At 35.3% G+C, this 24,015-nt stretch overlaps 3 protein-coding genes and 1 long non-coding RNA gene across 4 annotated transcripts; 2 read left to right on the top strand and 2 right to left on the bottom strand.

Moving 5' to 3' along the window:
* The first annotated feature begins 479 nt into the window (after positions 1-479).
* LOC145610662 (putative germin-like protein 2-1) lies at positions 480-1,271 on the top strand. Its single transcript, XM_081665967.1, has 2 exons — positions 480-603; positions 721-1,271. Exons 1-2 carry the CDS (start codon positions 480-482, stop codon positions 1,269-1,271), a joined length of 675 nt encoding a protein of 224 aa, XP_081522093.1.
* A 10,460-nt stretch (positions 1,272-11,731) lies between these two features.
* On the top strand, positions 11,732-15,390 carry LOC145623730 (uncharacterized). Its single transcript, XM_081676590.1, has 3 exons — positions 11,732-12,611; positions 13,211-13,318; positions 13,748-15,390. Exons 1-3 carry the CDS (start codon positions 12,093-12,095, stop codon positions 15,101-15,103), a joined length of 1,983 nt encoding a protein of 660 aa, XP_081532716.1. The 5' UTR covers positions 11,732-12,092; the 3' UTR covers positions 15,104-15,390.
* Positions 15,391-16,217: 827 nt separating this feature from the next.
* LOC145610654 (uncharacterized) lies at positions 16,218-16,737 on the bottom strand. Its single transcript, XR_014106301.1, has 2 exons — positions 16,677-16,737; positions 16,218-16,635 (listed from the first exon to the last, which is right to left on the bottom strand). It is a non-coding gene; the product is annotated as an uncharacterized LOC145610654 (long non-coding RNA).
* A 1,693-nt stretch (positions 16,738-18,430) lies between these two features.
* On the bottom strand, positions 18,431-23,046 carry LOC145610647 (IAA-amino acid hydrolase ILR1-like). Its single transcript, XM_081665955.1, has 5 exons — positions 22,470-23,046; positions 20,504-20,629; positions 20,101-20,415; positions 19,082-19,210; positions 18,431-19,000 (listed from the first exon to the last, which is right to left on the bottom strand). Exons 1-5 carry the CDS (start codon positions 22,968-22,970, stop codon positions 18,617-18,619), a joined length of 1,455 nt encoding a protein of 484 aa, XP_081522081.1. The 5' UTR covers positions 22,971-23,046; the 3' UTR covers positions 18,431-18,616.
* Positions 23,047-24,015: the final 969 nt, after the last annotated feature.

Raw genomic sequence — 24,015 nt, 5'->3', positions numbered from 1 at the left:
GGTTCCACCTCAAAACCACATGACAATTAGGAGAGTAGCCCTTTAGCCTTATAAAGTGGACACAACTTTCTTATTCCTTCAATGTGAGATACACTTTAATTTCTACACTTTTCAATGTGGGACAATACATCACTCACAAGTGGGTTTTCTCATGGACTCAAGTGCTCAACATCCTACATTCCTACTTGACTGTGTCAAGAAAGACAAAGTCATGACCTATTAAGTGAAATTAAAAGTTCATTACATTAATTAACTACTCTAGTTTCATGATTAACAACCAATTCTACGTATTTACGTACGTCTTTGAAACATATTCTAGCTTCCCTGGGGCCTAGCCCCTCGCGTGCACCAAAAAAAAATATATCTAGCTTTCCTAACCTCAACTGTATAAAGGGATCATTTAGCATGCAAAGATCACAACTTGAATTTGAATTATATATCGAGTGTAATATACAAATTTCATAAGAAAAAAAAAAAAGATGGAAGCTCCTCATTTTCTTGCTTGCCTTATTTTCTTTGCCATGTCTTCCTATATGGCCTACGCGACAGATCCTACACAATTACAAGATTTCTGTGTTGCGGTTAATAATCCATACAAAGAATGTATGCTTTTTTTTCCCCCCTTTTGTCACAATAGATCCAAATGATTTGAATATTTTTTTTTAATCGATCAGTACTTTATTTTTCAAATTGATGTTAACTGTTTTAACTAATTTGCAGTGTTTGTGAATGGATTTTTCTGTAAGAATCCAATGAATGTCAAACCCGAGGATTTCTTTTTTGAAGGGCTAGACAAGCCAGGAAACACTAACAACATGTTAGGTTTCAATGTTACACCAGTCTCCACGTTACAACTTCCAGGGCTCAACACCCTCGGCATAACTTTGGTTAGGATTGACTACGCGCCCTATGGCCTAAACCCCCCTCACACTCATCCTCGTGCAAGTGAAATCCTTACCGTTTTGGAAGGAACCCTCTACGTTGGTTTCGTAACCTCCAACCTCCCAAATGGCGATAACAAATTGTTCGCGAAGGTGCTTAACAAAGGTGATGTTTTTGTTTTTCCACAAGGTCTCATTCATTTTCAATTCAATGCTGGAAAAAAACCTATTGTTGCTATTGCCGGGTTTAGCAGCCAAAACCCTGACAAGGTGACTATTGCTAAAGCCGTGTTCGGGGCTGAGCCACCTATCTCCGTCGATGTTCTAAGCAAGGCCTTCCAGCTAGATGAACACATTGTGAAGAAGCTCCAATCACTGTTTAGCTCCTAATTCTCCACAAATTCGGAATAATTATACAAATTGCTTATTATGTGGTGTTTTATATGTAGACATTTCTATATTGAGTATTATTTGCTTACCTTTTAATTTTTGAATAAAGGAAAATTTGTCTAGAAGGGACTTATATGTTCACTATTTTGTCTGGAAGGACCTTATATGTTCAAAGTGGTCTAAAAGGACCTTATAAGTTTGTTTTCTTGACTCATATAGTATGAAGTGATTTGATTTGATTTATTGTACATAAGAAATTGAATCACATAAACACTACTAGAAAAAGAGCGTTTTCCGATGGAAATTTTTCGTTGGAAACACCCTGTTTTCCGTCGGAATACTTGTTTCCGTCGGAAGCTGTCGTCGGAAAAGCGGTTGTAGGATCCAAAAATGACATTTTCCGACGAAAATTCCGTCTGAAACACTTTTCCGACGGATTTTTTCCTCGAAAAATGCTTTCCGGCACCGTCAAAATCCGTTGGAAACTTCCGACAGGAACAAAATCCGTCAAAATTTTACGACGGAAATTCCGTCGAAAACCGCTGCCAAAAAAAGTAAAAAAGGCACCCCACCACCCACAACTGCTATCATCCCCCATCCACCAATTTTGCCACCACCACCACCACCACACCACTATCATCCCCCACCACTTCCTTAACCCACCAGCCCCTAACTAACCCCCCCACCACCAGCCCCCTAACCCGTATCAACAGTCCCGAACCACCCCACCACCCACAACCACCAGAACCTCTACCCACCTAACCAAAACCCACACAAACGCCACCACCACCACACCGCTATCATCCCCCACCACTTCCTTAACCCACCACCCTAAATCTACCACAAAACCCACACAAACCACCCCACGAGCCACCTTAAACCACCACCGCCATCGCCGAAACAACCATCACTACCTAAAAATTAACAAAAAAAAAACTTAAAATCCCAACACTCTAAACCCGAACTCCAACAGCCACCATAACCACATATATTTGATCTAGTTAACTTAAAACCCGAAAAAAAAAAATACAGAACAAAAAAAGTTGAAATTCAGAACAAAAAACTTACCACAACGATTCAACCATGGTTAGTCTTGAAATTGGTCTAAAAATTGGTTATATAAGGCCAAATTCGACCATGAAAACGCTAGATCTAGCATTTCCATGGTCGAACTTGACCTTAAAACCATAACACGCCGGGAATGTGGTCGGGAATATGGTCGGAAAAGCTTCGTGGGCTAGCATCGGTAATCAACAGCAAATTAAAGGAGATCGAGAGAGGAGAAATAAAGAGTAGAGAAGGAGTAGCAAAGGAGATCGAGAGAGGAGAGATAAAGAATGAAGAGAAAGAGGGAGTGCGGCGATGAGGGAAAGAGGAGAAAGAGGGAGAAAGGGGAACTGAAATGGGGGGTTGGTTTTAGGGTTAGCTATTTATACGAAATTTTCTACCTTTTAAAATAAATATGGTCAGATGTCTTTTCGACGGAAAATTCCGTCGGAAATTATTTTATTTCTGACGGATTTTTCCGTCGGAACATACTTTCCTACGAAATTTCCGTCGGAACTGTTTGAAATCCGTCGGAAAGTTCCGACGGAATAAAATTCTGTCGGAAATTTTCGACGGAATTTTTTTCCGTCGGAAATTTTGTGATTTGCGACGGATTTTCGTGTCTGTCGGAACATTTCCGTCAGAATTCGGCCTATTTCTAGTAGTGAAACAATTATTTATCAAAACAATTGGAACTAGTAAACTAACAGTTAAATTCTTTTAGTTTATACTAAATTCTAATATGGTCTTTTTAATCACACGCGGTAAGTAATAATAATTCCTAAAATGTGTGATGGCCACATATAATTTAAATTTTAAAACGAAATAGTATTGAGTAAAAAATAAAATTTAAAAAAAAAATAAAAAAAAAAAAAGCTATTTTAACATAGTAGAAGAGATATGGAGCATTTTTTAAAAAAAAAATAGTAGGAGAGATATGGAGCATTTTTTTTTAAAAAAAATAGTAGGAGAGATATGGAGCATTTAAAAATAAAATGAGAAGAGTCAATGTTCAACACTTCAACTAACAATACAACGTACATTTGTGGATTTGGGTTAGTAATTAGGGGTGTTTATAAATCAGTATGGACCGAAAAAATGGACCGAACCACCTCGGACCGACCCCGGAATCGGTCTGGTCTTTGGGTCTAGAAATTAATTTTTTGGTCTCCGGTCCGGTCTAAAACCCTATAAAAACCGGTCTTGGACCGGACCGATTTTTTGTATTAAAAATATGCGTGAAACCTTAAATAATGGTTAAGATTATTCTCAATAAGCTTAGAAACTTTAAATTTATAGGCTTTTTTGTACTAAATATACAAAAAAAAAAACGTTAAAGTGTAGATTTTCCTTTACTTTTTTCGAGTTATTCATAAAATTAGTAAAAAATTAGAATTCTTTTTAAAAAAAATTCTTAAATCAGTCCATAGCGATCCGGTCCGGGTCTTGAACCGATTCTTTCAGTCCGGTCCGGGTCTTGAACCGATTCTTTCAGTCCGGTCCGGGTTTAGTCCTAACTTAATCGGTCCAGTTTTTGGTTCATAAAATTCTAATTTTCGATCCGGTCCGGTCTTGGACCGATAAACAGCCCTAAAGTAATAACTAAAAAAATCATGGTGAATTTACAAATGATAAAGCATAATTTTCTAATTGAGTAACAAATACAATCAAAGTCCTAACATCTGTGATTGGGCGTCAATGTTGAGTTGGAGATTTTGTGGAAGACTTTCTGCCGACACCCTCTTTTTTTTTTTTTTTTTTTTTTTTTTTTTTTTTTTTTTTTTTGCAAAACATTCTTTTCACTTGTTGACTTCTTGTTCCTGATGTTACTTATTTAGATACGTACTTCGTATTTAACATGGGGGAAGCCTGCCCTTTATTATTATTATTATTATTATTATTATTATTATTATTATTTATTTATTTATTTTTTTTACTACAACATGAACCATTGAGGGATTTTAAAGGAAGAAATGTTAGGCATGTAAAAATGCAAAATAAGGGGTATTCATGTAATTATAAACATGTACAAACGAATGCATATTCTGGTATCATTGGATGATCAAATGGTACCAACTGAATATATAGTGATACTATATATGCACATAATGGTATTATATATGCATTCAGTTGTACAAAATTTATGAATAAATAGTACCACTGAGGATTCAATGGTTCCATATAAACTTTCAGTGGAACAATCAGCATGTGGTCTCCTATCACGTGATATAATCTGGCCAAAAAATAGGTGGAGTCCTCCTACAAAACTCTCTCTTCCTATCTCCCTCCTGTTTTCTCTCTCTACCATGTGTTTTTAAACTATTTTAAGCAATATTATGTATTTACAAATGCATAACATTCCTCTATTTCCACTGCCTCCCATTAGATTAGGAGTAGTAGAACGTAGGAGCAGTAAATGAAAAAATGCGAGAACTATTGGCTATTACGGAGTACAAATCATAGTGAAGTTTTCCCAAAAAAAAACCAAAAATAAACAAATTATAGTGATGTCCAAAGGAGTTGGCTTTAAATGGAATGAATTTAGTTTCAATTGAGTTTGCCATCAATCCACCGTTTATTATTGGTGAGGATTTTTTTTTTAATAAAGAAAAAAAAAACAAAAATACTTAAATTTCCTTTATCTAATTGGCTTTTTTTATAACTAGGGTATCCTACGCGCGCGATGCGCGCGAAAGAGTTAGCTGTTGCATAGAAGTTGTATTTGCGCGTAGTTACACCTTTGGTTTGGGTGGTAGATCTGGTAGTTTTAATACGTACTTGCTAAATTATTTATGAGAGAGAATAGCTTAAATTGTATTGATGATCTTGGCTATTATTTATAACCTACAAAAGATAACCTACACAATATAAACTCTATCATATAAACTTCCATAAATCTATCTTAGAATATCACTAAGATATATTATTATACTAAATATAATATTATAAGATCTATATGGAAAATATATCACAATAATATATTTTTCTATATTCCTAACACCCTCCCGCAATCGTAACGACAGTAACATGAACGTTACGATTGGAAATTCGCACTTTGTTGAAGTCGATCGAGTTGCACTTACTCTGTTGATGTCGCCTTCAATTTTTATTTATTTATTTTTTATTTAAAAAAAACGAACTTTTGCTACCACGGCCCTTTGCTGGTGTCCATGGTCTTCTGTCACGGCCCTTTGCTGGTGTCCGTGGTCTTTTGTCACGGCCCTTTGCTGGTGTCCGTGGTCTTCTTTGCCACGGCCCTTTGCTGGTGTCCGTAATCTTCTTTGCCAGGCCCTTCGCTGGTGTCCGTGGTCTTTTGCAATTTTTTTTTTTTTTTTGAATAAAAAAACGCCAAACGTGGCTTTTCTTCATCTCCATGGAGATGCAAAAATGGAGGAAGCACACTCAAACACTTCAACCTAACCAAATCACATATGATCATTCATATTGATCACATACACCAATAATAACCCACGTATCACATGGTTATTCCATAAAAAAAAAATATTAAATAAAAAAATTGAAATTTCAAAGAGCACTACTATTGCATAGCGGAAGCAAATTTATGAATCCCACCGGTGGGTTTAATATTCTAACCCACCGACAGGGAGGGAAATTTTGTGAACACTCCCAAGATCTAACCTGCTCTTGATACCATGCTAAATTATTTATGAGAGAGAATAGCTTAAATTGTATTGATGATCTTGGCTATTATTTATAGCCTACAAAAGATAACCTACACAATATAAACTCTATCATATAAACTTCCATAAATCTATCTTAGAATATCACTAAGATATATTATTATCCTAAATATAATATTATAAGATCTATATGGAAAATATATCACAATAATATATTTTCCTATATTCCTAACTATTTGGTTTATGTCCCTATATAGTGGTTTTGTAGAAATATAAAAAAACCACCAAAATCTTTAATGATAATTATTTTTTAAAACCCTCAAAAGTTTGACAGTGTTATTTCAAAATTATTATTAAATAATATTTTGGGAAATTCTACATAATACCCCTGAGGTATTGACTATTCCACGTTGTGCCCCTACCTTTGAAAAGTTCCACACTATAACCTCAAGGTCCCAAAAGTGATTAAGTTGTACCCCTGCCGTTATCCCTCTGTTACATGTTGTCGTTAGTGGGGCCCACTTTACAACTATTTATTTATTTTTTTTCTCGATTTACGTGCTAAAAATGTCCCATTAAAGATTTTAGGGGTAATTTTAGCCTTAAAGGGTCCAAATTGAGCTCGGATTTTGCAAAAAAGTAACGTAAAAGCCCCGATTTATGAATTCTAAATTTAACTATGAGAATTCAAATTCACAAAACGAGGCTTTTACTTTTTTTTTTTTTTGCAAAATCCAAACTCAATTTGGAATCTTTAGGAATAAAATGACCCCTAAAACCTTAAAAGGAACATTTTTTTAGCACGAAAATCGAGAAAAAAATTAAATAGGTGTAAAGTGGGCCCCAGTAACGGCAACATGTAACAGAAGGATAACGGTAGGGGTACAGCTTAATCACTTTTGGAACCTTGAGGTTACAGCGTGGAACTTTTCAAAGGGAGGGGCACAACGTGGAATAGTCAATATCTCAGGGGTATTATGTAGAATTTAATTGATTTGCATCCCTTCATATCTTAAGCTAGTTTAGAACTCTTAATTGATTTCATGATTCAATAATACTTAACGTATTTTTCTTCAAACGAATTTTTTGTGAGCTTTGTCATACAGAGTAATAATATGTGAAATGTTCGTTGTAGCTAAAAACTTAATAATGTAAGTTCAATGTTCTACGACCATCTAATATCTATATCTGTATCTAATACTAAAGCAGTAATCACTTACTTATATTTTTCTTCTTAAATTCGCTCCATAATTAAATACATTTTTTCATCTATCATCGATTTCCTTCGATTTTAGGATTTTAAAGTTATTTATACCTCTTGATAACATCTGCTCAAATATCATTATTTAATATGAATGTCATTTAAATTCCACATTGTTTATGTGCGTGCCATCAAATAATGTACAATTAAAAAGCTAATAAACCTTAACAATATTTGTAATAATTAAAGGACAACAAAATTGTAAATAAGAAGAGCAACCGCGAATGAGTAAAAAATAAATCATCTTGTGGTAATAAACAAAGTCTTCGTACATACAATTTTTTTTCCTTCTTAAATAACAATAATAACATATGAAGTACAAAACATTATAATTTTTTTATTTAAAAAAAAAAAAAGATATTACAAGTTTTTGTTAAAAAAAAATTGTATTAATTGATGGTATGTTTAATGAAAAAAAACCCAATTAAATATATTAATGAGAGTAAACATATTAATGAGGGTAAAAAAGTAAATATACATTTTTGTACACAATTTTGTACATATTTTTGAGGGTATAGTTGGTAGCACATTATTCCTAAGAGTTATTTTCTACTTTTTATAAGGTAGGGATAACATTTAAGACACCCATTTAATATTTTGATAATACTAGAGTGGCATCGCGCGCGCCACAGCTAGCCATGTTTAAAGATCCTTTTTTGTTGTTGGTAACATTTTTTGGGGTATAAATTTGTTTGTTTAGATGAACTACTACAAGAGGGGGTGAATTGTAGTAGGTTCCAATAAGGTCAATTTTTTGCAGAATTTAAAAATAAAACATAAAAGGAACTTAAAGAACACATCAAGCTTTTACGAGGAAACTTTTCAGGGCCCAACTAGAAGTAAAACCTCGACCCTTCTCGGGATTTTCACTACACAAATTCCACTATAATAGGGCAACTCTTAGTTACAACCTATTAACAAAGACATTTCTCGCAAGTTCCTCAGTAGACTACTTGCTACCGAATAGGACTCTATCCTACCCAACCTAAGTCCCACTTAGATTCACTCAGCACTCCCGGAGTGCCTACACTCGGCTTCACAGTAGAAGCTTACTCACTATTTCCTCACAGCTACCACACGAAATTTAGAGACTTTCAAACTCCTAGACTTATACGAATTTTAGAGAATACAAACTCCTAAACTCAAATGTGAATTATCAAGAATTCACAAACATCCCAAAACCAATTACAGCACAAAGACTCACTCTCATACATAAATGGAAAGCTACACATGAAACCCGAAATCAAAATGATAAAGCTTAAACCTTTGGCAAACTTACTCTTAAGCACTAAGTGATTTTCACGCTTAAAACTCTCACTTTGATTCGAAGTACTTATGAATCCCCAACCAACCATGGACATTTTCTTTTAGTACGTAGCCCGCTTCCCATTACTCATCAATAGACCAATTTCTCCCACATAATTAAGGGAGCCATTGAAAGGTGACAAAAGCACCAGAAACGGCGACTGCCCGAGCTAATGATAGAGGCAAGAAAACTTTCCGGCCAAGTCCCATTAATTGATCATAATGATATCGTGGAAATCTTCTTTATTTATAGAAGTTTTGCGCGCAGCTCGCAAAGTAGGTTTTTTACTAAACTGATAAGCCAAATAGAAATTCGGACTTATCATTTCAAAACCGAAACTAAAATAAACTTAATTTCATTTTTAGGAAAACCTTTTCAGTCAAATTCGTTTTATCAAAAGATATAATTTTATATGAAAAAGATAAATCAAGTAAATCAGATTTTAAAAAATAAAATAAAAAAAAAAAAAAAACTTTTTCATAAATTCAAGAATATCTTTTACAAATAAAGTAGCTTGCCAAGCTTTATCCGATTTCTAATAAATCTCATGCATATCTTCCAATTATATATTTACATCAACCTAGAAAACAAACTTATCTTTAATAAAACCTAAGTTATGAAGTTCATCTTTTTCAGTTGATATCTCGAACTCTGCACTAGTCCTTGATTGTTGAGGTTGTGTTCCAGCATTACATTGGAATCAGGTCGTTATAACCCGTTGATATATATGTTCCTATCAAGGAACACCTTAAAGTTCCATCCAGCAATGTTTTGAGAACTGAACTCTTCTTCTAACTTCACTTGTCATCCTGGATCTTCTAAGGTTCCTTTGTTTCAATCCTTACTTCAACTCCCAGAGTTTACTTATCCTACAAACATCACAACACTAGAAAATTCTTATTAGATAGAAGTTTGCTCAATCATTACCATTAAGGGTCAACAAAATGTTTGCACATTGTTCTTAACAGTTTAATAATAAAAAATAAAAAATAAAAAACATTTTACATTAATGTGGGAAAATAAAAGTAAATAAACACGGTAGAAGGTAAAATTGTCTAAATAATATCCATAAAAGTCAAATCATTTAAACATTTTTAGAGGTATAAATGTCTACACTTTTTTTTTTAATGTCTACAAATTGTTCTTAACAGTATAAAAAAAAAAAAAAAAAAAAAAAAAAAAAAAAAAAAAAAAAAAAGCAATTTACATTAATGTGGGCAAATAAAAGTAAATAAACACTGTATAAGGTAAAGTTGTATTGTCCAAACAATATCCATAAAAGTTAAATCGTTTAATCAAAAAAAAAAAACTTAGGGCATGTTCACATTTACTAAACTTAACTTAACTGATTGGAGCTAAACTGAACTCAATTGATTAGAGCTGAACTGAACTGAACTAAATTGAACTAAGCTGAAATGAATATTTTATGAGAGAGGAAGATTAGGAGCTGAACTAAATTGAACTGATTGGAGCTGAACTGAACTGAACTGATTGGAGCTGAACTGAACTGAACTGAACTGAAATTAAGTAAATGTGAACATGCCCTTAGATGCAACTAACATCATTTCAATAGGAGCATATATAAACAAACATTTTAAGGATATAATTTTCCTCACAATAAATCTGACAAGATTACAAATATAATTTAAGTAGTTGTATGCGGTCTTAATTTGAATATGTTCTACCTAAGCTAGGTCGTGCTGGTCTTATAATCAAGGTTATTATGATCGAAATATCACGTTTGATTGGTGGTCAGGAGAAGGATCGAATTGGTAAATTGGATTCTAAGATCCTAAAATATTGAGAAACGAGTAATAAAAATGATACACATCTACGCAATAAAAATGCAAAACTTCATGTGTAATAAATAATGTAGTTGAGTTGTCATTTATTAGGCTTAGGGAAAGATTAGTTGTTTTCAGGCTCATTTTATTAATGAGCAGTAAGTTTGATTGTACAATCCTATTTGATCCTACATTATTCCGTACTATCCCATCTAATCTTGAATAATTTATACGATCCTAAATATTCTACTCCCTCCGTGTTTTTTTAAGTGATACATTTTGACCGGCACATAGTTTTAGGCAATTTAATTGACTTAAATAAAATAAGAGGTAAGTGGGGTAATAGAGTATTAAAAAATTGTTAAAGAAAGATAGTGGGGTTAATAGTTTATTGAAAAGTAATGAATGTGAGAGGAAAGATATAATAAAAAAAAGTAGTAGTCGGTTTGGGTGGGGATATGAGAGGAGAGAGATATAATATTTTAATGTATTTTTTGCCAAAAAATGAAATGTAACACTTAAAAAAACACGGTCGGAAATGGAAAGTGTATCACTTAAAAAAACACGGAGGGAGTAACAATGATCCAACTGTAAAATCAAGATCGCAATTGTAAGATCATACATGATTTTATAGGATCAAACACAATTATGTACAATCTTGACCGATCTTACAATTATCCTATCTTCAATGTGATTTCGCTTCTGACCCAAATCATTTGACTAATAAAATTAAATCAATGTACTATCCGGATCGCAATTGGTTATAAAAGCTTATTAACTAGTAAATGTTATTTGTCTAAACATTAGTATAAGATAAAATTAGGTGTTGAAATAGTTTAATTAAAAAAACTATATAAAAAAAAACCCTTCGAAAGTTTTTTTTTTTTTTTTTTCCTCTAGCTTTTCCAAAACATAACCTCAACTAGTAGTAATTATCCTAGAAAATTTCACTAAACACCACATTTTTTTCAAAATTTCAACCTAGTTTCTTTAAAAAACACTGAAAAATGCCTAGTTCAGAAAGTAATTAGACAATACCAGTACATTAACTATAGCATGACCGACCTACAACTTATAACAATCGTTCATGGAAGATGATGATTGAACCTAAGGTCAAATCCAAAAGGGGGGCTTGGGACCCTTGGTGGCTTGTCTTTTAGGTGGGTCTTGAGGTAGTCCACAACAAGTCCAACTAATGGATGGGGTTGTAACAAACTACCACCTCTACTAATACAATACTACCAAAAGCTGTCCAAAACAAACACAATTTAGCATAGCCCTATTCATTCTCAAGCTACACAAGGAATGTGCCAAAATAATTCAAAAATAAAGAAAAAAAAGTTAAAGTCTTTAAGTCCAAAAAAGGGAATTTTGACTTTTCATTCTAGCCATACACAAATTTACATGTCATCTTTCTCACATGACATTATACACTCAACCTCCCACCACCATCATATGCTCTTTTTTCTTTCTTTTTCTCTTTCCTTCTTCATTACGCCCTCTTAATCGCCAGCTCTAATCACGTTTTCCCCCTTATTATCTTCATTTTGTGATACCCATTATCTTTTTCTCATCATTTCCTCAACCTCCCCCAATTAAAAAGATCAGATTTTGATCCAAAAATTCCTGTCTTTTTTAACTAAATTTCACATTCCCAAAAAACCCACTTCCCAAATCTCCCAAAAACCAGTAAAATTACTAAACTTTACTCCAATTTAAGTTCAAAAATGGCTTAAATTAACCAATTTAAGCTCATAATTTTCCTGGGTAAGTTGCATTAAAATGGATGGGTTAATGGGGGATGTTACTAAGATCAGGAAAAGGGGTTGTTCACCATCTTCCTCAACATCATCTGTGATCCAGAATTACAAATTCAAAAGGGCAATTTTGGTAAGAAAAAAAGGAAGTGGCGGTAGTGGCGGCGGTAGAAGCGGCGGCGGAGGCGGCGGAGGTGGCGGCGGATCCACTACGCCAGTACCAAGTTGGAGAATGGTGGGGTCAAGGTCACCATCAGTCGTTTTAAGAGTAGCCGCCGCATCGCCGCGGTATCCGCCGAGCCTCTCCGGCAGGTCAAGGTCAGGGCAGGGGCATGGGCAAGGTCATGGGAATCCGCCGGTATCGGCACGGAAATTGGCAGCCACATTGTGGGAGATGAATGAGGTACCATCTCCAAGTTTGAGGGAGGATGGAAGTTGTAAAGAAAAGAGAGTTGGGAGGAGGGATAAATTGAGGAGGTCTTTGAATAATTCAGGTTCTCTTCCTCCTCACTTGTCTGATCCTTCTCATAGTCCTGTTTCTGAGGTGGGTTCTTTTTTTTTTTTCATCTTATTTTGTATATATAATTTGGTGATTTGGTTTTCTTTGTTATGCATTGTACATGAATTGGGTTAAATTTGTATTGGTTATAGATTGATTTGGAAATTCATATTCAAAGTTTGTGTGTCATGCATTATGTCAATGAACAGCTTGGTTTGGGTTTTTCTTGAATTGATAGTGAGTCAGATTGGCTGTTAATGTGAGTTTGGCTTGGTCAAAGCTCGGTTCGAGCTCAGGAATTTGGTTTTGTTTATAATCAGAAGAAAATTGATTGTTGAGTTCTTAGGTAGTATGTTGTCTGCTTGCTAAAATTGTTTTTTTGCTATTTTTTTTTTTGATAAAAATGTTTGCTTCTTCAGGCAGAAGTCATGTTTCTTGTCAATCCATGTATATACTTCCTCCGGTCCAAATTACTCGCAACTTTGGGGTATTATTGTGAGATATAAAAAGTTACGAGTAATTTGGACCGGAGGTAGTATGTGAATTGTTTCCCTGAGGCTGTTCCTATAATGTAGTCCATTTTGAGTTGATATTTTAGAAGTTTTAGTGATGCTTGTGTCTGACATTATGAATTGGTCTTATAGAGAACGGAGCGGCCTGGAAGTGGTAATCACCGGAGAAGAGAGTCGTCTATCACTAGGAGGCTAAAGATTGAGCATTTTGATTCCGTTAGTAACGCCAGCTTTATGGAGGTATAATGTGGTTTCCTTTCATTTTCACAAATGTGGATGTCCATTTGAATTCATAGCTCTGATGCCTGTTTGAGATGACACATTGTCTGCTTATTATCATAACTTGTCTGCCTGTTATGTGTATTGGATAAGCTATCTGAATGTATAACTGACAGCATGTGGAAGTCTGTGGATATCAAGATTAAATGTTTTATTGTACATGATGCAGTTCATTGCTGCTCAATATTAGTGTAAAAATATCCAGTCCAAGATTGTCGGACAGTGAAATATTGCGTTTATAGACTGAAATGTCATGTATCTATATATGGTGATGCACCACACTGGAGCACGATAAATTATTATTTATATTTCAAAGCAGGGTTTGTCATAAAAGGTGGAAGGTTTTCTGAAGTTCGTCTTCTTTTTTTGTCTACCCCTCTTACTATGTAGATAGAGACTAGATCTCGATGCCAGACCCCTTCTGGATCAACAGCGGGGGGAAGACCCCGTTTAAAGGATGTGAGTAATGCTTTGACCACTTCGAAGGAGCTGCTGAAAATCATAAGTCGCATGAGGGGTCATGAAGATCAACCTTCATCGAGTATGTCCCTTATCTCTGCCTTACATGCTGAGCTTGAGAGGGCGCGCTTGCAGGTCAATCAGATGATACAGGAAGATCGGTCTGATAGCAAAGAGATCAATTACCTTCTGAAGCGCTTTGCTGAAGAAAAAGAAGCATGGAAGAACAAAGAGCAGGAAGCAGTTGAGGCTGCAGTTGAATCCATAGCAGGAGAGCTTGAGGTGGAACGGAAACTTAGGAGGCGACTTGAGAGCCTGAATAAAAAGCTTGGTAAAGAGCTTTCTGAGACTAAGTTGTCATTGCTGAAGTCAGTGAAGGAACTTCAGAGTGAGAAGAGAGCTAGAGGAATTATTGAGCAGGTCTGTGATGAGCTAGCTGGGAATATCGGCGAAGATAAAGCTCAAGTAGCAGAGATTAAAAGAGAAACATTGAGAATGCAAGAAGAAATTCAAAAGGAAAGAGAAATGCTTCAAATAGCAGAGGCATTGCGTGAGGAGAGAGCTCAAATGAAACTCTCAGATGCTAAACTTCAGTATGAGGAAAAAAATGCAGCGGTTGATAAGCTGAGAATTGAGCTTGAATCATTCCTTAGAACCAATAGTAAAGAAAATGGATGTGGGTCTGTGTATCAGAGAAGAGATGTAGATTTGGCCTTTTGTCGAAGTGAAGCTAAGGAGAGTGATGAGGGGGAAGTCGAAAATACAACTGACGACGATGGTGAAAACTCTGGTGAAAGTGATCTTCATTCCATAGATTTGAATGTAGCCGATCCTTACAAGAACAACTACAAGTTGACTAGTTCACCCATGATACCTAAAACTTCCAAAAGACACTCAGTTGATGAGCAACTCAAAGGAAGGAAATCAATATTTAATCAAGTAGCTAGAAGAAGCACTTCTTTACTTCGAAGTGTATCTAACATTGTTGAGTGGGGTAATGGCTCAAGTCATGAAATTGATAAGCAAACTCCTAGAAAAAGTTGTGGTGATGAGATACAGAAGCATAAATCAGGAAGAGGTTTACGGGACCATGGTTTGCCTAATTCTAGGCTGGGGTTGGAAAGAGAATGTGCAAGTCCATCCAGCCTACGAGGTCCACCATGGCCTTCTCGGGAGCCATGCAATGTCGCAATGCAGAGACCAATGACGATGGAAGGAAGTGGAACTAGGGGAAGGCTTGAAGAAGGCAGAGTTGAAGGGCACAACTCAAGGAGATCAAGAAGATAATTCTTAGATTTGAATTTTAGGGCAACTGTCTTGTTGCCTGTGGTGGTAAACCTTAATTAATATATTTGTCGTGGTTGCCAATGCTACCACACTTTCACCATTTTTATCTTAGCCCTTTGTGACAATGTGGGTTTTTGTAAAGTAGGAAGCATGTTTAATATTTTTTCTTGGAACATCTCCTCTGTTTTCGGAGGAAGACTTGATTAGTGTAGGGGGGCGTTTGAAATTTGCCAAAATTGTCAGATTTACCCATGTACATTATAAAAGAGGATGGCCTTCCCTGTTCAGATTGGTATGTGTTCAGCATTTTATGCGTTAAATTATCTAAGATGGCAGCAATCGATGTTGTCTTCTTTCTTGTTGCTTGTTTAATATCCTATATTTGTAACCATCTTCAGAGAGTTTGCCTGATAGATTCCATTTTGTTAGAAAATATAATGCTCAACTGTTACAGACAACTTATAACAATGAGCGTTTATGTAATCAGATTTCTACACCAGAAGCCTGTCATACTAGTGCACTTCTAAGTATGCCTTAACTGCAATAATGCAATTGAAATTTCTGTTTGTTGGTTGTGGAAGATAAAAGTGACTTCTTGGTTAATACGTAGGGGCAACCCGTGCCCCTATGAGGCTACGATACATCTGGTTCTTCCCAGCCAATCAACGAAGGCACTCATCTAAAGTGAAGCCGAATGCCATGATAGCAGCAGTAGTTAGACATTCAAGAATTTTGCCATGTGGGAGTTGTTACTCTATAATCTCTCTATAAATAAAGTTTTGATGAATTATTTTTCTCCCTAAAAGTGAGACTAAAATGATTAAGAGTTCCTGATTGAAATGATGAGTTTTGAGCTGAAAGTTTAAAGGGCTTGATTACTATTCCGGCTTACTGTTGTGTTCAATTGAAATTTGCCACTTGAGGCGACTTGCTAACATGAGGAATCCCAGGTTCATATTTCTTACAAACGTTTTGCTATTGAGCATCGTACAAATATATATATCCATGATCTAAGGGCCTGTTTTGATTTACTAAACTGAACTGAAAATAAGCCGAAGAAAACAGGTCCTAATTCAAGCCGAACTCAAGTTAATCTCAAAATCATCAGCAACAATGCCTAAATAAATATAATTTTCTCATAACATTACCAAATTCAGAAAGAAACTCACCATTAAGTTATTACACAACTCAGCTAGATAAATTGAAAAACATAAAGTGATTAATCATACAATAACACTGCCTTGATTAAATAAAATAAAAAAGCATAGAATAAAAAGATAGATGGTGTAGAATTAATAATCAATCGTCTAAGAATTTGCGAAGACGTTGTCTGACGAATTCGCTACGAGCTTGAGTGCGGGCTTGTTGAGGGGCGATGTTGGCGAAGGAGAGATAAGCTCCGACTGCAATCATAGTTACTCCGATGCCAACTCCCGCCGCTGTCGCCGCCATCTGCCGCCGTGTAGGAGGATACGCCCACAACATTTGCCCTTCTTTTTTCTATTTTCTCCGATTTTTAATTTTTTTAAAACCTTATTATTATTTCGTCAAAAAAAAAAAAAAAAAAAAAAACCTTATTATTGTCTATTGAGTTAAGTTGGGTCATGGCACAATTGATATAGTGGGTGGATTAGGGTAGGGGGGTCGTACTAAAACCCAAGTCCAATTGGGTCAATTTTGGCTAATCTCATTTGCAATAAACACTAAATTATTAAAATGGCTATTTAATTAAGGTTTTTATTTTTATTTTTTTTATTTTATTAAAGGTAAGAAAAATAAACATAAGGTTTTTATTTTTATTTTTTTTATTTTATTAAAGGTAAGAAAAATAAACATTAAGAAGTTCTCTTCCTGAGGGTAATTCCTAATGGATCAGAAGAAAGAATAGACATTAGCCATACTAACATCAATATCCATACCATTAGTATTAGATACTAAATAAACCACATTAGCTATCCAATCTGTTGCCCGATTCGTCTTTCGGTAGACGTGCTGGATACTCTGATTGCCAAAGCGAAAAAGGAGAGAACGAGTGTCTTCGATAATATGCTCAATCTGCCAAGGTAATGCCCAAATGCCTTCTATTGAGTTAACTCTTCGATAATATGCTCGATTTGCTAAGGTACTGCCCAAATGCCTTTTAATAAATTAGCTGATAAAAGGTTACCCAAGTTTATTTTAACAATTAAAATACTATGTATGTTCTAATAACGTCTAACAAGTTCAAAAAAATCAATTGAATAGATTTTTTTTTTTTTTTTTTTTTTGGGGACGAGAATGCAACCGTAATTAAATTATATACAAGTAAGAACTTGTCTCAAAAAAAAAAAAAAAAAAAAAAAAAAAAAAAAGAAATTGTACAATCTATGTTTAAGACATTAAGGGGAAAAATCAGTATATTTTCTCTTTTAGTTAGAATCACTAATTCACATTAGGAATGTCATAAGAGTATATCCTCTTCATGTGCTTTTTACTCATTCAAACTTATTTTCTTTGGACTTTCATTTAATTGAAATTCCTTTTAACTTATATGCATAAACCTTTTATAGTTATGAATTTAGATTAAGTAGCTTAGTTTTTGCATTAATTTTTATTTCAAAACATATTTTCACAAAATTAAGCTAATTTTATTTGAAAACTTTAGGAAATAAGTAGGAAAGTGTAGCACACACCCAATCACCAATGAACATAACATTGAAACTTCGAAAGTGTAATACACACCCATAAACATTACAATCTTGTTTATTTTTTTGGTAAATTTTTGTAGTTTGGTTTAGCGTTATTGAACTGTCAGTATGTGAGCAATTTCTCACAATAATGCTAGAATAAAAATAAATTCCCTTTATGCATTGATTTGGAAACTAATTCCCTAGATACCGTCCATGTAGAATCGGTGTTGGGTGTGATTTTTTTTCAACTTAAAACCGCTAATGACTATAGCGGTTATAGCTTTAAAACCGATACTGTCATTAGCGGTTTCAGAAAAGAGACCGCCTATTTCAATAAACAGGTCTCTTTTCTTTCTTTTACTTTTTTTAAAAAAAAGTAAGGAGGCAAAGAGACCTAACAATAAAAAGGAGGTCTCTTTTCTGAAACCATGTCTTAGCCAATACTTATTACTGTTAAGTTCAAAGAGACCTAATTTCATTAATAATGGGTCTCTTTGATTTTTTAAAAAAAAACCAAAACCGCTAATATGGCTAGCGGTTTTATCCAAACCAAATACCAATCCTACATGGACGGTATTTTGGGAATTTGTTTTTAAATGGGTGTATAGTGGGAATTTGTTTTTGTTTTAACATTATTGAGGGAAATCACTCGTCAGTATGTAGTTGGACATATGCAGTAGATTAATTTTATATTATTGGATTTAATTGTGCGGCAAATTAATCATTACACGCTCATTTGTTCATTATTCATACAAAAATCAGATTTAATTTGCTGTACAACACAGATCAAGGACATTTCTCAACTACACAGTCTACGATCTACAGGCTCTCATTGTGCTTACTCTTAGACACACTCACTAGAACCACCATGCTTCTCCAAGTAAGAAATCGCGAATGCAGCATGGAAAGCAGCCCCAACAGAAAAAGCTTCCTCATCAACAAAGAAGTATGGGGAGTGCACTGGCTTATCCGATTTCAGGGTCTCATTCTTTATTCCGAGAACAAATATAGCAGCTGGCATTTTTGAGGAAAAGAAGCTGAAATCCTCTGATCCCATGGTCAAGTGAAAGACTTCCAACTTGGACCTGCCAATCAGCGCCTCCACAACCTGTGTCCCGTGCTCATGGAGTACCTGATCATTAATCATCACAGGCCAAGGCATAGGCGTGTCTTCCAAGAAGTCTACCTCACCATGGCACTGATGTACAGAAGATTGCATCTCCACAATCTGCAATTATGTATTATTAATTTCATTTCTAACTCTATCTTGTTGACAATATTAGGAAATACTGGACGCACAGAGTGTTACCTCCTTAATCCTGTCTCTCAAGTAGGTGAGACCTTCAGAGGTCAAGCTTCTAAATGTTCCTCCGAATTCTACCTTCTCAGGGATCACATTTCCTGCTTGGCCTCCTTTAAAGTAACCAACAGTCACCACCTGTATGATCCATGAAACAAACAAATTAGGCAAAGTCAGCACGTATCTTCTGAAACAAGAAGCAAATGCCACAATATTCAGATTAAAGGAATTTAATATGCATCTCTAATCTCTATGACTATTACCTCCTAACTTTTGTTGAAATTTATTCTCTAGTTAATATTGGAAAGTTTTAATTATTATTTTCAGACAATCAAAATAGAAATGTGGCCTTTGATTTAAAGACACAGTATTATATATGTCTCCCTGAGGTTGCAATTAATTGTCAGGTAATGGTAATCATCAAACTATGTCATAAAGAGCTGTTTTCTGGATCAAGACATCCTCAAATTAGGGCTACTAATCTATCAATAGCTCCTCCGTAGGTAAACAGTCCTATTCAGTGTTAAAAAATCAGTAATTTAATATTATTGTAGATGCAGAGATTCATTATGATCTAAAAAGCACGAGGACACGACCTTGAGGCCTGAGTTATGAATTTTGAAGGTCTGATCAAGGACTTCACTCTTTCTTCAATCAATCAATCAAAGCCTTAATCCCATAAGTGGGGTCGGCTACATGAACCAAATTTGATTATTTCGTGTAATCATCGACAAAGATCCTCCTCCTCCATCCCTTACGATACAATGCCTCATCCTCATGAAAATCCCAAAACTTCATATCCTTCCTAACTCCTTCCAACCAAGACATTTTCAGTCTCCCTCTCCCTCGTTTAACCCCTCCATGGTCCAAAAATTTCACCCTTTCTTCAGCTCAGTAAAAAATATTTCTAGAAGGATAGAGTAACAATGATGATTTGACAAATTAGGACAGAGGCAATGAGCATGCAATGACTCCCATTGTGCTTATTCTGAAAGTTAATACGCACAGAAGTAAAAAATGAGACTTACCCCTGACTCAATAGGATTTATTTCTCTAGAAATGATATGCTGGAGTGCAATAATAGTTGATGAAGCAGCAACGATGGGGTCTTTACTGAGATGGGGATGTGCTCCATGTCCACCATTTCCTGTAATTGTTGCCTTAAACAGCCCAATACCAGCAAGAACTGGGCCTGCCTTAGAACCAATACTACCTGTGGGCATTGTTGGCAGGACATGTAGGCTGATGATGGCATCGACATCATCTAGAGCACCTTCTTTGATCATATGGTATGCACCCGCATGACCTTCTTCACCGGGTTGGAAAACCAACTTGACTGTACCCTTTTTTGTATTTACAATGAAAAAAATCAGCCTGCGGAAGCATAATCAGCTACTATTGTGAAAATTTAGCTAAAATTTTACAACTGACCTTTAGCTGATCTTTCCTGCCTTGGAGTAGCTTGGCTGCCCCGAGTAGCATTGCCACATGAGTATCATGGCCACAAGCGTGCATCTTCCCATCATTTTTGCTTTTAAACTCCCAATCAACCAGTTCCTTCAAATTCCAAGTTAAACTTTAAATGCCAATTTCAAATTCAGAAATCAGAAACAAAGAGTTATTAAGTACTAAGAACTTGGTACTACATATAAGAGTCCTACAGCCCCCAAAAACCTCAAAACAGGATGCACAAAATTCCAGCACTTGGATTGCCGGTGCATGACAGTTCTTTTGCAAGCAATTGTGCTACTGAAAGTGGCTGCAGCCCCTACATGCTTACAGTCGGGATTAGACATAAAAATAGTTTGATTCCGTAAAGCTTCTAGATGTTGCTAATCACCGAATTTTGTCTGGCTCTGCATGTGTTAAGGATTGCCCATCTATACAGAAAAATTAGGGGGATACAGCAGTTTTTTATTTCTATCATGGGCCAATGAGGCAATGATTTCTTAATCTTTCTGCACCTTTCCTAGCCTTCTCCTTCTCAATGAGAATATATATGGAGATTGGAATGTTCTTTTTACTTGGCAAGATGAAGTCTAGTAGATAAAAGCACTATCCAAAAACTAAGGTATTCAAACTAAGCCCAAGCCTCAAATGGCTAATTTTGAAGATGTTATAAACAGTATTCAGTTGGTTTCACCCTAGGAATCAGCAAATTTATGAAAAGTTTCTTTAGTAGTTGTAACTATCACTATCCTACCAACTACCGGTGTACTTTGATGTAGGGCCTGTTCTGATTTACAGAACTAAACTGAATAGAGCTGAAATGAATTGTTTATGAGAGAAAGAAATTAAGAGCTGAACTAAAAAGAATTGAAATTAAGTTAAAGAGAACAAGCCCGTAGTCTAAGCTGGGTGCCACTTTGTACCTAAAACTTCCACGGGAAAGTCATTTTTATGAGTGTGTAGCAACTCAAGAAAAGTATTCTTCTCTTATACTTTGTACATAATCAGATTTGGCAAAATGAAACCTTATTTTTCCAAGAAAAGAGAAACAAAAGCGTCTGGTACTGCACACAAGCATAATCATCACAAGCAACTGTCGTAAACAATAGCAGCAAAACAAAAACACAATTAAATTGCTAGAAAACTTATGGAAAATAATACACAATGAGACTGATTTGCCTAAGGTGTAATAGATGAAAATTCTAACTAGCTGGAGTAGAATAAACTGAAGTAGTAAGATATCTGAAACATCATATCATGTCAAACTTTGTAAAAATAAAAGTTGGACTATGTTTGCACTCAAGTACATATAGAGACAGAGCACTGAATGCAATTTGTTATGCTCATTAAATTTTCCATTTAAGATTTTATGTTGAGCAATAAAAATATCAAATTAGCTTCTATGTACACACCCAGCCATTCAGGCGCGTATAAGGTTTTCTACAGTACCACTGTACGAGTAGTATTATTTAGGGGCGAAGGCTGCGAAGCTAAAGCTAGAGGAGGATAGCAGATTTTTGTACTAGAATATAGACGAAGAGATTGCGGCAATTATATGTTAATTAGTGGCGTGGGAGTCCGGGTTTCTTGAAAAACATGTGATTGTGTCATTGTGTGTTATCAAGGACATCTTAAATACTCTTCGGTGTACTTTTTTCTTTTCATTTGATGATTAAATGAAAAATAATCGTTAAAATGAAAACGAAATAATTATAAGTGTATTGATAGAGTGTATAACATATTCCTGAATCTTAACCATCAGCTTTTGGTTGAGATGGTCCTCTAACATGATATCAGAGCTAACGTGACATAGAGGTCACGGGTTCGAATCTCATCCACCCCTCTGTTAAAGTGGAATTAATTCGCGCCAGGTATGGGATGGCCTGTGCTAGATATAATTTCAAAATCGTATCAAATTGGAAAAAAAAATAAAAAAACAAAACAAAACCTGCATAGCAAGAGCATCCATGTCAGCCCTGAGAGCAAAAACGGGCTTCTGACCCGACCCGATAGAAGCGATGATACCAGTCTTGGCTACAGGCCATGCATACTGAATTCCCAGCGAGTCAAGCTCGGACCGAATGAGTCGACTCGTCTCGTGTTCTTCGAACCCCAATTCTGGGTTCTGATGAATCGTCCTCCGAATCCGGTTCATCCATTCGAACAATTCCGGTTGTCTCGCCGCTTCCAAGAGCTCCCGACTCAGCGATTCCATGTCCGAGTTCGCCCATTTGGTGTGGGTCGAGATTACAAGAACAGCCGTCAGTAGCAGTTTCAGTAACATTTTTACCACAATTTGAGGATTTGTAAGCAGCTTTTTGAATCGTTTGATACTTGATAGTGCAAAAGGACAGTTAAATAGGTGGGTGTAATTTTGTGATTTTCGTTCATTCCGTTTATAAGGAAATAAAATAGCGTTACGTCTTCGGCAGTAGTTGGCTAGTTGCATTATGGGATGGTGATGGTCTTACACTCTCACTCACCGGCGCATCCAAAATAACTTTATTAAAAAGTTGTAAAAAAATACATGTAAAAAAATACATGTGGAATTGTGGAGTATAAGAGACCTGTTATTTATATAATGATATATTTGAACAAAAGTACTAATCTGCAACTTTTAAAATAGGCGGCCTCTTTGAATTTAATACAAAATTAACAAAAACGCGGGCTAATTTGTTATGTTTGTAAACTACTACCTCCGTTTTTTTTATTAGTTAACACGTTTGATTATTCACTATTCATGCACCTCCCTTCAATCATGTTTTGTGATTTATACGTAAGAAAAAATAGAGTCAAGTGGAATCTTATTAGATTCGTCACAATGTATATTTTCAAAATAATTTTTACTTATCAATAATTAAAGATATTAATAATTTAATTTGTATATTGGCAAACGTGACTAAAAAAACATGTCAACTAAAATAAACGGAAGAAGTACATAACAGTACCTAAGATACCGGAACAGCTTAGATCCGACAATAGTGATGGTGAATTGGTGATGCAATAATATTATTGTAGCCCTGAAAATCCATATGTGCTAGTTACCTTTATCAAAACTTATGCGGTTTTTAATATTACTATATACCTGAATCATATACATGTCATATGACATTAGGTTGGAGGAAATACAAGTCAATCAGGCTGATTTACAGTTTGTGTAAATCAGGGGTCAATTTCGTCTTTTCAGTCATTTCGTCTTTTCAGTCATATTAGTAAGGGTAGTTTGGTCAGCTTGTGCAAACGTTGATATTCATTGTCGTTACCACAAATCCACCTCACTCTCTCTCTCTCACTCTTACTCCCTGCAAATCCACCCCACTCCCTTCAAATCCACCTCCTCCTCCTTCCATTAAAATCAATCAACAAGCACTCCAACAAAAACCCAAAAAATTAAATAAAAATGCGAATGGGAGTAATCGGTCACTCAAAACCCAAAATTTCAGCTTCCAATCCTAACAAGTAACAACCACCATGAAAGCTTGATTAACCTCATC

The sequence above is a fragment of the Chenopodium album genome, chromosome 3 (assembly GCF_948465745.1).
Source record: "Chenopodium album chromosome 3, dcCheAlbu1.1, whole genome shotgun sequence".
Taxonomy (NCBI): domain Eukaryota; kingdom Viridiplantae; phylum Streptophyta; class Magnoliopsida; order Caryophyllales; family Amaranthaceae; genus Chenopodium; species Chenopodium album.
This window is presented reverse-complemented; position numbering and strand designations above follow the sequence as displayed.